We start from the raw sequence: 17,658 nt of genomic DNA on the forward strand, positions 1-17,658 counted from the left end.
TCAATATACATAAATTAATGTGATGTATGTATACAGGGTGACCCAAAAAACAGGGCCAAAATGTTTGATTGCTCATATCTTAAAACTACATAAAGGCGTTTGGACACCATGACATCATCATGAGCAACATCTTGAACATTATACAGTATATCACAAAAGTGAGTACACCCCTCACATTTTCGTAAATATTTGATTATATCTTTTCATGTGACAACACTGAAGAAATGACACTTTTCTACAATGTAAAGTTGTGAGTGTACAGCTTGTATAACAGTGTAAATTTGCTGTCCCCTCAAAATAACTCAGCACACAGCCATTAATGTCTAAACTGCTGGCAACAAAAGTGAGTTCACCCTAAGTGAAAATGTCCAAATTGGGCCCAAAGTGTCAAGATTTTGTGTGGCCACCATTATTTTACAGCACTGCTTTAACCCTCTTGGGCATGGATTTCACCAGAGCTTCACAGGTTTTATATATATATATATATATATATATATATATATATATATATATATATATATATATATATATATACATATATATATATAATGCAGCCATATACATACAGATGTCAAATTCCATTATTTGTTTGTGACATTCTACATGTGCAAACATAGAACAGAGTACATATAAAAACATATATGTGTGAATTTGGGATCATGTGTTTTTAAATTTTTGACATATATGTTGCATATACTGTATGTAAAATTACATGACATATTTTTTTTACATTCATTAAAATCATGCATGAACATACAGTATATATTATATTCGTTTTACATGTATTGCCATATGATCTCTATACGTATGTCCTTATCAATGCAGCATTGCCATTGAATTCAATGGATTTGGAGTTATAATGGAGTTGCAATGTAAACTGTAGTATGTAGTCATCCTAAATAACATTTTGAGGTCTTGTGGTCTAGATGATTCAGTTTTCAGATTTTATATGGCAAAAAAAAAATGAAAAAAAAAAAAAAACTTCAGTCTGAGTCATTTTGCCTTTATGGTTTTGTCCCTTGTCCCCTACAGACAGACACTGAGACAGGGACAGGATCTATTTTATGGTAGAAAACAACTTTTTCTCTGAGGCTGTTGTTTAGACTTACTACCATATCTTGGTTTGAAGATCATTTTTGTGCAGACTGTGCTGCTCTCTGCCTCTCAGAGGACAGATGAAAATGCTGAACACGTGCAAGGCTCAACTGCCTCTATAACTGGTATAAACTATCAGAAGATCAGATCCTTTTCAAATACACATTGCAAGACAGCTTCTGGCAAGTCTGAAAGAAAACACACAGTATGGGATGACACATTTGACTGGGTGTGGATTTAAAAAAAAAAACAATGCAAAAGATTTAGTTAACCTTTTTACATTGGATTTTTTTTGTTTTGTTTTATGTGCTGCAGTTGGATTTTATTGCTCCCTCTTGCTAAGGTGTTACATATTGAATGATACATTTCCATAGAAAACATGGGACCTTATTAAAATCGAATAGGTGGATTGTCTTGAAGAGCAATTTTCAGTCAGAAAAGGAAATCTGGTAAAGAGTCTAATTCTCCCATACAACCAAATGACTCAAATGACTTCACTCTTGACTCAAGAGTTAACATTGTTATATTTGCTCCCAACATTTCTCTCTAAGTTATAAAGTATTCTCAGTTGTATATTTGTAGATAAAAAAACGAATACAAGTTTTAGAAATACAGCATACTACTGACAAATTGTTTTTAATCCAACACAGAGAGAGATATTGTAGAGATAGGGTTTTAAACAAAACTATCCTTTTTTTTAATTATTTTTATTTGCCTATTTTTTCTAACTTGGAGACATTGAGATGTAGAGACAGAGAACATTTATTTTGTGATTTAAATTTTTTTTTCTGTCAGTAATTATTAGGCTTTTTATGTCAAAACCTGATTGTGATTTAATCTGCATTGTCTTTTTATGTGCAGTTTTATTCTGCAACTAGTTATTCTGCTGATTATATAAGCTCTAATAACAGTCCTTCCATTTGAATGTGATCTCCTTTATTCTCTGAATGAGAAAGACTCTGCCCATGAACCATGTGTTTTCAAAGCCAGCAGATTATGCTCACTGATTACTACAATATGTCTCTCAGAGGGGTTAGATTTTCTTTTAATCCTGTGTTATCTGGGAGTTGTGCTGCGGACAGCACTATTTTGCTGTCATACAGGACACATGTCTTGTAGATGTCTGTTGCAGTAAGATGCGCTCTTTGTGGTTACCTGCTCTGTTGAAAAGACCAGTATTGCTGGTCACCATATTGCGTTTTTGATGTTGGTCCCCAGCCAGGGATGCTGGTGTGCTGATGTCCCTATACAAAAATTCTAAACGAGTTTAACCAGCAAGTCTTGCTTGGTCAACCAGCTTCATCAGAAAGACAATCCTGGTTGATACAATTGTTTTCGCTGGAGAAACACATTGCTATGCCCATTAAGAAATCTGATATGTAAAACTGCAAGTGCAAAAAATGGCAATAACTGTATGAATATATGAATGCTCATTGTTTTTTACGGATGTAAAAATATTAAACGGATTTAAAACATATTTGTGTAACACATTTTTACACATATTTCTATGAATCCCTACATAACACACACACACACACACACATATATATATATATATATATATGTACTGTATGTAGATTTTATAAGTGGAAAACTGTTCTCCGCTTCATCTGTTGTCTTCCATTCATATCTGTTTGCAGAGAGATGTTCAAATCTCAAATTTATATTTCATACTGATACACTAAAAACAGAATATATATATTAATAAGTATTGATGTTTTGGTGAAAAGACTTATTCACAGTATAACGATATATATATATATATATATATATATATATATATATATATATATATATATATATATATACATACAGTATTTTATATATATATAGTGTATGATTATACTATATATTAGATTTCTGTATGGGCTGGGCCACCAGCTATGCTATCACTAACCAGCATAAACCAGTAAATGTAAATTCATGCTGATCTAAGGTGGTAGTTCCAGCAGGATGAGCTTACTTTACTCAGTTAGCGCCATGATGTTGAAAGAAAAGGGCAATAGCGAGACAAAACCCACCTGCGTAATTTCACCATCCACAGGAGTGTGACAAAGAGGGTTGTATACGATAGCTAAATTGTGCAGTAGGACACTGACTGAATTGTGGAGCTGTCAAACTGACCCAATTTACAGGACCACCTTGAGCTTTCCTTCAAAACGTCTGTTCTGTCACCCCTGCTGTGTGAGAAACCTAGATGCTTTTTCAAGATAATACATTTTATATTGAGTTCACATATTGTATTTGCAAGAACATTACCACCCTGTTTCCATGGTTTTGCACTCATCCAATCCACTTTCTTTACATTAAGGGCTTTTAATGTATTTGTTTTGTTTGTTTGTTTTTTTATTATAATTTTCTGTTTGTTTTTTAATGGTCTTTAAAAGTTACGAGGAAATTACACTTAAAATGGAAGCTTGTGGGAGGAGGACAGGAGCAGGCAAAGTGGGATTTGTATAAAAAAAAAGTGATTTGGTTGCCTGAGGAACACTCTGCGGAGACATCAGCTCCGATGGACAGCCCTCAATGTTTGAGTGAGCGGGGGAGGGGAGGTGCATTTGAGGGAGACAGACACAGAGAGAAAGAGAGAGAGAGCGAGAGAAAAGGAACATGTAAGGGCGCAAACGGGAGGGTGAGAGACACAAAGAGAGAAGAGAGAGAAAAATATCAGTAGAAGTGGAGATAGATAGTGGGAGGATCAGTGCATCTAGCAGGTGTGTGATTGACTTGAGAGGGGTGTAACGTAGAGAGCAACTCACCAGTGCTTGGGTCTCCGCTGACAAAACAGGAGAGGAGATCCTGCGTCCATCTGCACACAGTGAGTAATCACACTCTATCTGTTTACAGGAATATGAAGTGTGACAGTTGTATGTAGGCAGCTTGTTGTAGTGTCTGGCATTTGGCGTGCTGGATAAGCAGGTTGGCGGGACATCCAGAGCAGCTGGCAGGTGTGCAGCAGATGAGTGGTGTCTTGTAGAATATGCTTTTTAAAGATAAGCAGATTGCCGTAGAGACAAGCATCACTCAGATTCATTAACACATATAGAGAGATACTGGGAGATTTTCTAGAGTAGCCAGTGCCATTCTACTGGAGTGAGATGGAGATAAGTAGGTTTGTGTGCATGTAACCGAGATTCGTTCATGGCTCATCGTTCACAATTAACTTCTTAAGGGTATGACCAACCGATCTCTTTGGTGATGCTCCAAGCCTCAGTGCTCATGGGATGCAGGAATTGACCTGTGAGCTTTTGCCGCTTTGTACTTTTTTGTATTAAATGGATAGTTCACTCAAAAACGTATGACTCACTTACCTGCGTCACGATATACCTGCGTCATGATAATGAGTTTGCATGTTTTAAAGCAGCTTGTGTTAATCAACAACATTGCTGTATAAATGGCACTGTTGTCCATGGTGTTGGACCACTGTTTCGTGGTAGATTATAAAATGTATTTTGTTATTTTGAAAGATAAATTACATAAATTAAGAAATAAATATGCAAAAGAAGTGTATTTCCTTATCTTTTAAAAACTCTGATATGAAAATTTTTAATGAATCATGATTCTCTTTTAAATATATATTTAAATGAGGTTTGTCCTCTTACAACTTCTGGTAAAGGAACATAGTGAGAAACGATGCTCACTGTTTTTTATGGTGCATCTTGGGAATTTTTAGGAAGAGAACATTTCAGATCACTGGAACGATTTTGCTATTGGGACAGTCCTAGAAATGGCCAACTCCTTGATTAGTGCCCTGACTGAACTAGGGAGCTGATTGAGATGCACCCCAATGATGAACGGCACCAAATAAGCCTGGACCAGCAGTGAAATTCATGCTACTGAAAGATGTCTTTTTTCTCAGCAGGTTTGAATCTCTGACCTTTTCTAATTCTTTTTTTCTGTTTTTCATCCTGTATCTGCTGTGGTTATACAAACATACTGCATTACACTGAGAGAGATACTTTGATTGGTAGTGCAACATTACTCCATGGTTGCAGAACCCCAGGAGTGTTTGGTTTATGTAATTTCACACGTAACTCCATTCGGCTCATTCGCAGACTGACGTGGAGTTCTTTAAATATCTGATTTATTCTCAAATGAACTTTGCTCAGTAAAGCGAGAGGAAGAACCAGTAAGAGTTGCGGGGTACAGACAGAAAAAGGTTTCATTACAATTTTTAGATGCTGTAGCCTAGAGGTGAATGCTTTCTTGTCTTCACCAAATAGCTGATTAAGAGGTGTGTATTTTAATTTGTATGCCTGCTGTTAGCGTTGAGGACATTTTTCACAGTGTCTGCATTTTAAATTAACGATACCCTTCTTTAAGTATCCAGGCTAATGTGTTTTGGAGAGAGGTGTTAAGAAAATGTTGCTCTTAAATCTTTTACACTTAACGTTAAATGTATCATTCACCCAAAAATAAAAATTCTGATAAAATTTACTCACCCCTCACCATGTTGTTCCAAACCCCTATGACCTTTTTTCTTTCATGAAACACAAAAAAATGATTTTAGGCATAATATTAGCCATCCTTTTGAAGTCGAGTCATTTTTATTTATATAGCGCTTTACACAGATATTAAAATACTTATTTGTTATTTGTATTAAATAATATATTAATACAATAAATCTTCATTCTGTTTGTCATTTTTAATATATACTGTGTGTTAATATAAAGAGTAAACACATTTTATCAAATAAAGAATACATTTTAAAATGTATCTGTATGTTTTGTCTTTCTATATGTTATTATGTTATTTTAATCAAGTAATTAGTTTCAATAATTTAATTCAGCATGAAATAAATCATTGCAGGAGTGAAGGAAGCAGTAAACTCATAGCTCGTACGTCTTCCCCGTGGTGGATTATGGGAAATTAACCGCCATCGAGTGTACTTGAAATGTACACTTGAAATTAGAGTGCATTGTGGGTAAGAATGAGTGAACAAAATTAGGAAACTAGTGGCTCACTCAGAATTCAGATACTCCAACAAAATAGCAAAAACTCAAAATAGTGCACTATATAGTGGATGGGGTGGCTTCAGGCACGGCGAGTGTTCCACGATCAGGGTTGGTGCCCTACGTAGGTTGTGCACTCTGCATTTAGAGAGTGGTGGTACTGCTGTACAGAACTAACGATCTAAATACGTACGACACTGAAAACTGTAACTACACTGAAATAAGAATCCACACAGGATTTTAAAAGCTATGAAATAGTGAAAGAAGGCATTAATAAAGCATGATCTTGCTTTGGTTTATATTTCAGCATTATATATAATGTCCTTGTGGGACATTTTCATGTTTTCACTGTAATAATTACTAGTAATGTTTCCAAGCCTGTCTTATTGACAAATTCATCCAGATCTGACAAGAGTCCTTAAAGGGATTGTTCACCCAAAAATTACAATTCTCATTATTTACTCACCCTCATGAAACCCCAAATGTGTATGAATTTCTTTCTTCTGCTTAATTTAAATTAAGATTTTTAGAAGAATTTCTCTGCTCTGTAGGCCCATACAATGCAAGTGAAGGGATGGCAACATTTTAAAGCTAAACAAACACAAGTCAGCATAAAAATAAGTCTCTAGCGGTTAAATCAAATCTTCAGAAGTGATGTGATAGGTGTGGATGAGAAACAGAGAAACAGATCACTTTCACATTCTTCTCCTTGTGTTTTTGGTGATTCACATTCTTCTCTGCATATCGCCCCCTGCTGTCTAGCAGAAAATGACAAATATTGATCTGTTTCTCACCCACACCTATCATATCACTTCTCAAGACATGGATTAAACAACTGGAGTCTTATGGATTAATTATATACTGCCTTTATGTGCATTTTTATTTATTAAAATGTGTGTTCTGCAGAAGAAAGGAAGTCATACATATCTGGTATGGCAAGAGGGTGAGTAAATGATGAGAGAATTTTAATTTTTTTGGTGAACTATCCCTTTAAAGTGATAGCTAGGCCATAATTTAATATTCTGTCATAATTTCTCTACCCTCATGTTGTTCCAGACCAGTGTGAGGCTTTGTATTATGTGGAACACAAATTATTTTAAACAGAATGTTAGGGACTGGACAGTCTCGGTCACCATTCACTTTCAATATATATATATAAACATTCACTAACAGTAAATAGTGACATTCTGTCTAATATCTCCTTATTGTGTTGCATGGAGGAAAGAAAGTCATACGGGTTTGGAACAACATGATAGTGAATGATTATAGAATTTCCATTAATAATAATACAAATTCTGTAGTACTTGTTCAATGTTTATTATGTAATGGTATATAGGGGAGTACTCGACTTGAGTACTCTTTTAATTTGTTACTTTCTTACTCTTACTCAATTCATTATTTATTTTAGTACTTTTACTTCTACTTGAGTAATTATGTTTTTGAAGTAATTGTTCTTTTACTTGAGAACAGTTTTTGGCTACTCTACCCACCTCTGAGGGTCATATTATATTTTAGCCTTTTTCTTTTTTCTTTTTGGTTTTTGGTCCAATAATTAGTAGTTGGAATCGAGTAAAAGGAAATTTCTGACCATCCAATCACTGATTTCAATGATACATTCTGCAGGTTTCGAAGAAATATAAAGTTGGGTATCGTCAGCGTAACAGTGGAAATTTATTCCATTATTCCTGATAATATCTCCCAGGAGAAGCATACAGTAATATCAGGAGAAAAGCTCAGAGGCCCTAAAACTGATCCCTGTGGCACTCCATATTAAATTTTGGTTGATTTGACAATTCCACGTTTACACAGACAAAGTGGTAGCAATCTGCTAAATAGGACCTAAACCATGCTAATGCAAGTCCACAAATGCCAACATAATTCTCAAGCCTATCCAATGAGAATTAGTAGGCAGGAATTCGAATTAATCTGTACCATTTTAAATCAGCCTTAATCTTTATGTGTTAGTCAAATAGTAAGTAAATAAATGCATTACTGTAATTAACCAGCACATTCAGAGTCTTTAATAATACAGTTTTATAGCTAAAATGGAAGGAGCACTTTCCAGATCTGTTCATTAAATTGAATTTAAAGGATTATCAGTTAATGGAGGATGGTCTAATTAATTAAGGCTATCAGCACTTATAGGTAAAACAGTATGATACTGCACAGCTGGCTAAGGATGTAGGCCAATTGGAGGGCTTTTTTACTGTTTGTTTTTGTGCTGAGCTTTGGTTCATTCAAGGTCTGTGTTCTAGTGCAGACGATGCACAAGCACTCACACCCATATTACATCACTTTCATTATTCATATCCACTGAAAACTATGCCACAAGAATTCTCTGGCTGATTTAACAGCATACATTCACTTAAACACCCTTTGTGGGTTATTAAGGTTAATGAAACCTCGGTCTACTGGACTTGGCATTTAAAACAAACCTCAGATGATGGTTTGCGGTAACATATTGGTGGTAAACTGTAAAAGCCAAAACCTAAAAATCTAATTTCCCTTTAAAGTTGCTGCCTGCTTTTGATGGATGTTGTTGTTGGTGGGGACAGAATATGCAAGCAATTGGCAGCTGCTGCTCTGTGGCCTATATCATTGTTTTCTCAGAAGAACCAGTAATGAGCATCAAAGAGTGTGACTTGAGATCTGTGGAGAAGTTCAGCTCTCTTTTTCAGTGATTCATCACAAGCCTCCCCAGTCTCTTACAAGCCAAAGAGTCATCACCCCAGCACAGATTTAAAATAGTTCTCCATTTTAATGAAATATCCACTACTTAACGTTAAGAGAGGCAGGATTTTCAATGATATGACTGAAAAAGGGCATATAATTCCAGTCAAAAAGTCCAGCAGGTCTTCATAAGGGGTTGTTCACTCAAAATGAAAGTTGTGTCATCATTTACTCACCCTGATGTGTTCCAAAACCATATGACCATTTCTTCTGCACAACACAAAAGGAGAAAGTTAAAGAATACACTGGTGCTTTTTTCCAGGAAATTGTAGTAAAAAGGAACTGGAATGTTTCAAGCTTCAAAAAGGATGCAGACGCACCATTAAAAAAAATATATGTGTGTCTATATATATATATATATATATATATATATATATATATATATATATTCAAAGTGTTCTAAAAGTCATATGAAGCTCCAGTTCCCATTCATTTTTAACTGCATGGGACAGAGTGAAAAGTACATTCTTCAAAATGTCTTCATTTGTGTTATGTGGAAAAAAGAAACAAGGTGAAGTTGTGTAAATAATGAATAATATGTAAAAAGTATTATTTTTGGGTGAACCATTCCTTTGAGGAACTTTTTTGTTACAAATACAGCATGTATTATCCGTTAGTTACAGTTTCATATTGTAAAGCTTTACATTTCTAAACTCACTATGGAGGATATGTTTCACAGCAATGGCAGTTTGTAGAAAAGGTCCATAATTTTAACGGTAAAATAAAAATGCTACGGAAAAAAAATAGAATTTCTGGTCTGTCGCTCACTTCGACGGTGTGACGAAGAAGCGACACTAGGGGTCTCTCTTGAGATCCTCGCGCATCTCTGAACAAGAGAAAAGGCCAATGAGAAATTGGCAGACAGAATTTGCATGTCCCGCCTTCATAGGACATCCCCCTCAGTCACTAACCCGCCCCCTGCCGGGTGTGCAGAGCAAGGTAAATGCTTCAAGTCCTCTCTCAGCACCAAATCTTCTGGATGTGCTTTTTGTAGCATGGAGCTTGGATGCTTGGCTTTCACTTTCCAACCCGTCACGCTGGCTGGCCAGGACCATCCGGCTCGGTTATGCGATTCAGTTTGCCAGGCCCCCGCCACCTTTCGGCGGTGTCCACTTTACCTCGGTGTACGGCGAAGATGACAACACCCTGCGTGCGGAAATCGCGACCCTTCTACTCATGGACGCAGTAGAGGCTGTCCCTCCAGCCGAGATGAAGAAGGGTTTCTACAACCCTTACTTCATCATACCCAAGAAAGGTGGTGGCTTACGACCGATCTTGGACTTGTGAGTTTTCAACCGGGCCTAACACAAATTCCTGTTCAATATGCTCACGCAAAGACACATCTTAACTCGCGTCTGGCATCAAGATTGGTTTGCAGCGGTAGACCTGAAGGACGCGTACTTCCACGTCTCGATCTTGCCTCGACATCGGCCCTTTCTACGGTACGCGTTCGACAGCCAGGCGTATATGTACAAGGTCCTCCCCTTCGGCATATCCCTGTCCCCTCACGTCTTCATGAAGGTCGAAGAGGCAGCCCTTGCCCGCTAAGGGATGTGGGCATTCGCATACTCAACTACCTCAACGACTAGCTCATCCTGGCCCACTCCCGAGAGTTACTATGCGCCCACAGTGACCAGGTGCTCAGGCACCAGGTCAACTGGGAAAAGAGCAAGCTCGCCCCTTTTCTCGGCATGGAGATAGACTCAGTCTCAGTGGTAGCGCGCCTCACCAATGAGTGTGCACAGTCAGTGCTGAAATGCCTCACCTTGTTCAAGCCAGGCACAGCGGTTCCTCTAAAACATTTCCAGAGGCTCCTGGGGCATATGGCGTCCTTCGCGTTGGCCACGGCGCTGGGGTTGATGCATATGAGACCGCTTCAGCACTGGCTCCAGACTCGAGTCCTGAGATGGGCATGGCACTACGGCATGCCGCCATACTTTCAAACCCTGGACAGACCTCTGTTTTCTACAGACAGGAGTCCCCTTACAGCAGGTGTCCCGATGAGTTCTGGTCACCACAGACGCCGTGTGCAATGGGCACGCAGCCGCTGGCCTCTGGAAAGGGCCCCCGCTGCGTTGGCACATCAACTGCCCTTTGGAGGTTACTCGTGCTAATTCGGGGCAAGAACGTCTTGATCCGTTCAGAAAGCACCATGATGGTAGCATACATAAATCACCAAGGTGGTGTGCGCTCCTATCACATGTCACAACTCGCCCGCCATCTCCTACTTTGGAGCCACTCACATCTCGGGCAGCCTCAACATGGCAGAGGAGGCGATGTCGTGACAAGGTATGCCCAGCAGAGAGTGGAGGCTTCACCCCCAGTTGATCCAGCTGATTTGGGAATGGTTTGGCAAGGCACAGGTAGACCTGTTTGCCTCCCTAGAGACCTTCCACTGCCCGCTCTGGTACTCCAGAACGGAGGCTCCCCTCGGGACAAACGTGCTGGCACACAGCTGGCCCAAGGGGCTGCGCAAGTATGCATTTCCCCCAGTGAGCCATCTTGCACGGGTGCTGTGCAAGGTCAGGGAGAACGAGGAACAAGTCATTCTGGTGGCCCCCTACTTGCCCACTCGGACTTGGTTCTCGGATCTCGTGCTCCTCGCGACAGCCCCTCCCTGGCGAATTCCCTCTCCCTCTACCAGGCAACTTTACGCCCTGAAGTGGCGCTTGTTTGCAAATTGGTGTTCTTCCCGGTCCGAAGACCCGCAGATGTGCGCAGTTGGGTCAGTGTTCTCATTCCTGCAGGAGAGGTTGGAGGGGAGGCTGTCCTACTCCACCTTGAAGATGTATATTGCCACTATTGCAGCCCACCACGACGCAGTAGATGGCATGTCGTTGTGTCCTTCCCTCCCTTTATACCCATATGTCTAGGGGCAGGACATGCAAATTCTGTTTGCCAATTTCTCATTGGCCTTTTCTCAAGTTCAGAGATGCACGAGGCGCTCAAGAGAGACCCCTAGTGTCGCTTCTTTGACACAACGTCTCGTTCCCTCCATCAGGGAACAGAGGTTACAATAGTAGCCTAGACGTTATTTACCTTAACATACACATTACATTATAGTATGATTTTACCATATTATTAACGGTAAAATGTGTGTATTATGTTTAACAAGAGATTGGAGTGTACTGTATTATATTTTATGTAGTTTATTAAATGTTTATAACATTATATTAGTGTCACATGTGTTATGTTTGAGTAACACTGTGCACAGTTATTGATCCTGGAAGGGCTACTCTTGATGAACTTTAAGTGATCGTATGGCTTTTTTTAGTTACAGTATTGCAGTGATTAACAAGTGAAAAGGAGACTTTTACAGTTCCAAAAAAGGTTAGTATATCATGCTTATATAATTTAATCATTAAAACAGTAGTTAACCATAAAATATACAGGTATCAAAAAATTACATCCCGCAAAGCCTGAAACATAATCAATGTATTTTAACAGTTAATGTCTGGCAACAGAAACTGGTATACCAACACAGCAGCCGGTATTTTACCGGATATTTGACAGACTTTTTTTTTATTTTTTACAGAGTTTGTGCTACATAGTCTGTCAGGATAAATATTTATAAAAACTTCTAACAATGAAAACATTTACCAATTCTTTTATTATTGGACATTGAGGTCATTCTTTAGCTCACTTACAATGCCCCAAACCATATTTAGCTTGCCATGTAATACAACCGGTTTCTCTTCAGCTGAAGTATAATGGGAAATCTAATAATGTCCTCAAGTCAAAACAATAGAAGTCTGAAAAGAGAGGCAAACAAATTAGATTACACCAACCCCCACACATTGCACATCACCTATGAAGCTCTATGGAGCTTTCCACAGACTGGGAAACTTGCTAATCAAAACACAAAGCCTGCTCGGAGGTGATGTCTATACGACCATGTGGTGGTGATACAATTGTCCTTACTCAACCTATCACAATGACTGTGACCTCACAGCCCTTGTTCATATAAAACTGGGGTCTCAAATTCAATTTACCCGGTGGCCACTAAGGCAATATTTCTCGAAAATGAAAATTCTGCCATCACTCACTCTCCCTCATGTTGTTCCACATCCATATGGCAGTGTATGTTTTGTGTGTGCGAACATGTTTGCTAAACTAAACTCTGCTAAACTGTGTCTTTCATAGCAGGAGCAAGGATGGAGGAGGGCCCTGCATCTCTGACAGGCTAGATCCTTCACTGTTCCAGCCGTCACTGCCCTACACTGGCCCTCCATTCCTCAAGGTACCACAGAGCTCGATCTCTCCTTCCTGCATGCTGATTTTCCTTCCGTTCTGCCAATGTTTGACCTCTGATTGCTGTGTCTGTCTCACCTCTCCTGACCTATCTGCTCCTTTACTGAGGCTATGCAGAACGAATACTAATTTGCATGAGGCCAGTGTTAACTTTGGCGGGTGATTATGGACTTCTTTGTTTGTTATTAATACACGTGATTGACATGCCATGAAGTTAAATGAGAGTGATGTAATTAAATGCCAGATGCTATTAATTAACAAATGTCAGGCCAGTTTTTCAGTCACACCCCTCATTCCGTGAGACAAACTTAAACCTGTCAAAATAACAGTGATTAGTAAACGTCTTTTTTTTTCTTCTTCTTTTTCTTTTTTTATACTCACAGCTTCAGGAATTCAGCTTATAAACAATTTTTTTTATTATTATTTAAGTGGTTCTCAAATGGTTGATCACAACCCAAAAATGTGTCATAGATCTAGATCATAGATCATAGATTACATTTAACTAAATTAAATAAATAAATAAAATAAAAAAGTTACTGTATCAACCTTTACATAATGAGACAACACTGGTCACTTGGTAGAAGCTAGGCAAATTAGGCAGATGCTAAAATGGACAGGTTTCATAAAATCTATAAAAATACCCTCATCCTTGGGAAAAAACTAAGCATACCAATTCCCAGATTATATTAAATATGGGTTAAATTTTAAAAACTTAGTTTGTGCCAGCTACGATGTATTTTGCGCTGTGCATTGGCTTCTGAGAGCCATTAAAATTCAAGAGATATTTAGAAACCTAACCCATGACAAATATTAAGACTGTTAATCACACTTTTGCTGCTGTTTATGCATATTTGTGTTTAATTTTCCTATACATCCTATGTTGTGTTCATAATTTTACAGTACATATTATTGGGCCTATGCAGTTCATTGTAATATTAATACATTGCTATGTTTTTTTAAGTAAACTTTTGTTTACTTTTGTATGATAGAGTGTTGGGTGTAATCTCTTTACAAAGTAATTAGTTACTTTTTGGTTAAAGCAGTGTAAAGCATTACATTTAGCACATTTTGTGATCAGATTACTGTTACTGACTTTCAATAAAGTTAATTAATTTTAAGCACATTACTTGGGTTACACTTATTTCTAAAATAATATTATTCATTATTTAGAAGGCATCTACTTTAGAATACAACATGACTTACACGCGACAATGAATAAGGAGGAAACATTGATATTCTATGTTCGTAATTCAATTAACAATTCGATGAGAGGAAAAATAAAAACTTGTGAAAAGTGTTGTAGAAAGTAACTTAAAATGTAATGAAGCAAAACCATTTGTGAACCACTGCTTTATTGCATCGAAAGGCATTTTCTGAGGTGCATCCCTTTAATCAGAACACTTAACCACATATCTTTCATTGCACAGACAAAGCATGTACTCTAATAAGCTTCTAAAATACCCCTTTAGTTGTTGAAGCTTCAGTGCTTGTGCTAATGACTTCAGCCAAACATGTGACTGCATGGTTGATCTTAAGCTGAGGGAAAATGAGAGGTTTACTTTTCATACACCTCTGTAGTCTTACATGCATCGAGCTACTGTATGGATCAGATTTATTGCATTTTAATTTCTGCTCATCCATAGATCATATCACACTCAAAATGAGGTCCTGAGATAAGCCATTCAAGAACAATTTAAAAACCCCTTTAAGTCAAATGTTATTAGTTTACTGTGACATATTTTGTCTGGAAATGTTTGTTGATGTTGGCAATCATATCTGACAATGTTATATTTTAAGGATCAGGTTCTCAAATCAAAATGATAAAGAACAAGGCCATGTGTGTATTGTGTGTAGTGTGAGTGATCTCTGTATGTGTGTCTGGGGGATTTTTGGGGCTTTTAAACTCGGTGAGCTGAGCCTGCAGATTTAGGGGATAAAGTTTAGGTGATGTCAGATAGCTTTAACAGTTCCCACAATTCTACAGCATAGTGGAAGATAATCTCACATTTTGAAATGAAGGAGAAAAAAGATAATGGAAAAAGAAAAGAAAAGATGCCTTCTGTGGCCAAGCATGTGATGGCTTCATTCGTTTTTTAAAAACCTGTAAAAGGAAATCAATTCAGTTTATTTGTAAAGTGCTTTTCACATTGTATATTTTTCTAAAGTGGCTTTACAAAGAATAATGCCTTACAGAAACCTTGGGAGAAACCAAGACTGAGCAGGGGGAGTCTATAATAGCCTATACTGGAAAAATAAAATCTAATCAGAGGTAATTTACAATTATAATGCCTGATAATGTGTTAGTCAATCTATTGTCGTATTGTATTCTGATGAATTATTGTAAGATATGATTCCATCCTAACACAAAATAGGAAGGATGATTGCAGTGGCATTGAAGCATCCTTCATTGCTTATGGCATTGGATGAGATGAGAGGTGTGGGGTTGATTACGGGTCACAGCTGAAGCTAGTGAACATTTGAATGGGCATTTCGAGATGATGGCAAAAAAAATAATTGACAAATAATAAGAAAGAGAAATAAAAGATGTAATGACAGTACGATTCCTAGCATATCAAATCAATGGTATACCATTGAGCTTGACTATGAGAAATGTGCCTGGCTGAGATACTTGTATGTGTGTGTTTGGATAGACAGTGACATCCACAATACTAATGTTTTCATAGTATCTCAAATGGAAACACTTTTACATACAGTATGTATACATTTGGAGACTCTTGGTTGGAAAAGAAGTTTAATACACAGACAGTCCCATAGTGAGACTCTCATTTATCACTAAACGTTGTTAAAACTTTCTTTGAGAAAGACTTAGGTATAAGACTGAGGCATACAGTATAACACATCTGGATATGTAAATGACATCCAGATGGGACTAATAAAAAGATTGTCATTTGCAATCATTGTATGGCTGACCTTAATTATGAGCAAAGCTCAATAAGTATGAAATATTTCATATTCAGTGCATTCTTTTACATTTCCTAATTCCTATAATAGAAAATGTGTTTAGTTGCAATGCCTGAAGTTCTTTTGTGAATTGTGCTTTGAGCATTACAGTGTCATTTACATTTACCGAGTGCCACTGAGTAGAGAGGATTTTAGTTTTACACACTGTTTAATTCTGACCCTTTGTATAAGTCTTTGTTTCACCTCTGACATTCACGCTGCAGGGCTGAGATGCCCTTCTCTGAGCTCCTGTTGTTAGAAGGCTAATGGGAATGTCTCGCATTTTCGTTTTTTATTCTGTTTTGAAAGCACACAAAATTACCCAAGTTACATAGAGACACAACAATTGCCTGGAGCTCGAGCTTGTGTTGACCAACTGTAAAACGGAGCATATGGGGCTTCCTGGCTCCAAAACAGTCAGAACCCCTCTGCAGCCCATCTGTCAAGAGAACTGATGGGTAGTTGACATTAAATGCCTATGAAAAATTGACTTGTCCTACAGTATGGTATGCTAAAGTTAATGTAAAATATCATTTGTAATGTATTTTGTTAGATTACTCAAGGTCAATAATGTATTCTAAATACTTTGGATTACTTCTTCAGCGCTGGTAGATTTTTTTCACTTGTTTTGACTATAAAAACTCTGCCAGTACAGTAAGACAAAATACACATGTTAAAAATACATTCTCTGAAAAACCTAAATATATTTTATTACAACAAGATAAATCAGTTTGAAAAATCAATCAAATTTTTACTGAAAAACAATAAAAAAATTATTATCAAGAATATGTTTTTTGCCCTAATATCAAAGGTCTTACTAGAAAAAAAGAAATTATGATCCAACATGAATGTTCTTGATAAAAAAAATATTATAGTACCTAGTAACGTGCATGTAAAATGGCTAGAAATCATCAGAAAGGAATAAATATTAAATGAAACAAATGACAATAAAATGCAAAGTAATCTATTTGGTAATCAAATACTTTGTGAATGTAACTGTATTCTTAATACCAATGATTTAAATTGTAACTGTAGTGGAATACAGTTACTTATATTTTGTATTTTTAATACGTTATCCTGTAAAGTTGAAAAATTTAATATAACTTTACATAGGTAAGGTTAGAAAGCAATTTCATCACATTAAAATCATGTTAACACAAGTTACTTACTGTAACCGTGATATTTGCTTTTTTTAAATTAAATAAATGAGGGATGATTCAATAATTTTTTCTGGTAATCAACATTATGCCACACATACAGTTGATTGAGCTTAACTTGTATTGAACTCAGAACATTACTGTGAATGCAGCTTGTATGACATCAGAGAACCATTTAAAATGAAATAGTAAAAGGTGATTAAATATGAATTCGAATTAAAAGATGGTGATTATATATAAAAAATGTTGTGTGAAGTTGCAGCAAAAAAAGTCAATGTAAATGTTATGCATCAACTACTACTAGTGACATCTTATATTACTAATAGTTTATTTAAAAAATAAATCTCATATTAATAACCAGGATGATTATCAGTGCATGAACCCACAATGTTTAAGGGCCTTGCATCATGTCCCAATCTCCCTGTTGCTCTCCCCTATCTGATCTGATCTCAAAAAAAGGTCAAAAATGCCCCCCCTATGAAAATGAAAGAAAGTGTGTTTACAAGATAGAG

The 17,658-nt window shown here is 37.1% G+C and overlaps 1 protein-coding gene across 9 annotated transcripts in view; it reads left to right on the plus strand.

Annotated features, from left to right (window-relative positions):
• Nucleotides 1-17,658, plus strand: part of LOC127628839 (rap1 GTPase-activating protein 1-like) — a 114,434-nt gene that overhangs the window by 39,078 nt on the left and 57,698 nt on the right. For 7 of the 9 annotated variants that reach the window (XM_052105765.1, XM_052105767.1, XM_052105768.1 and 4 more), the window contains exon 3: nt 12,921-13,017. In XM_052105765.1, coding sequence (XP_051961725.1) covers nt 12,921-13,017 — 97 coding nt within the window. Of the gene's footprint in view, nt 1-3,786; nt 3,914-12,920; nt 13,018-17,658 lie in introns of those variants that run through there. The other 2 variants (XM_052105770.1, XM_052105771.1) reach the window with 1 other exon arrangement.

Source organism: Xyrauchen texanus, chromosome 35 (assembly GCF_025860055.1).
Source record: "Xyrauchen texanus isolate HMW12.3.18 chromosome 35, RBS_HiC_50CHRs, whole genome shotgun sequence".
Classification (NCBI taxonomy): domain Eukaryota; kingdom Metazoa; phylum Chordata; class Actinopteri; order Cypriniformes; family Catostomidae; genus Xyrauchen; species Xyrauchen texanus.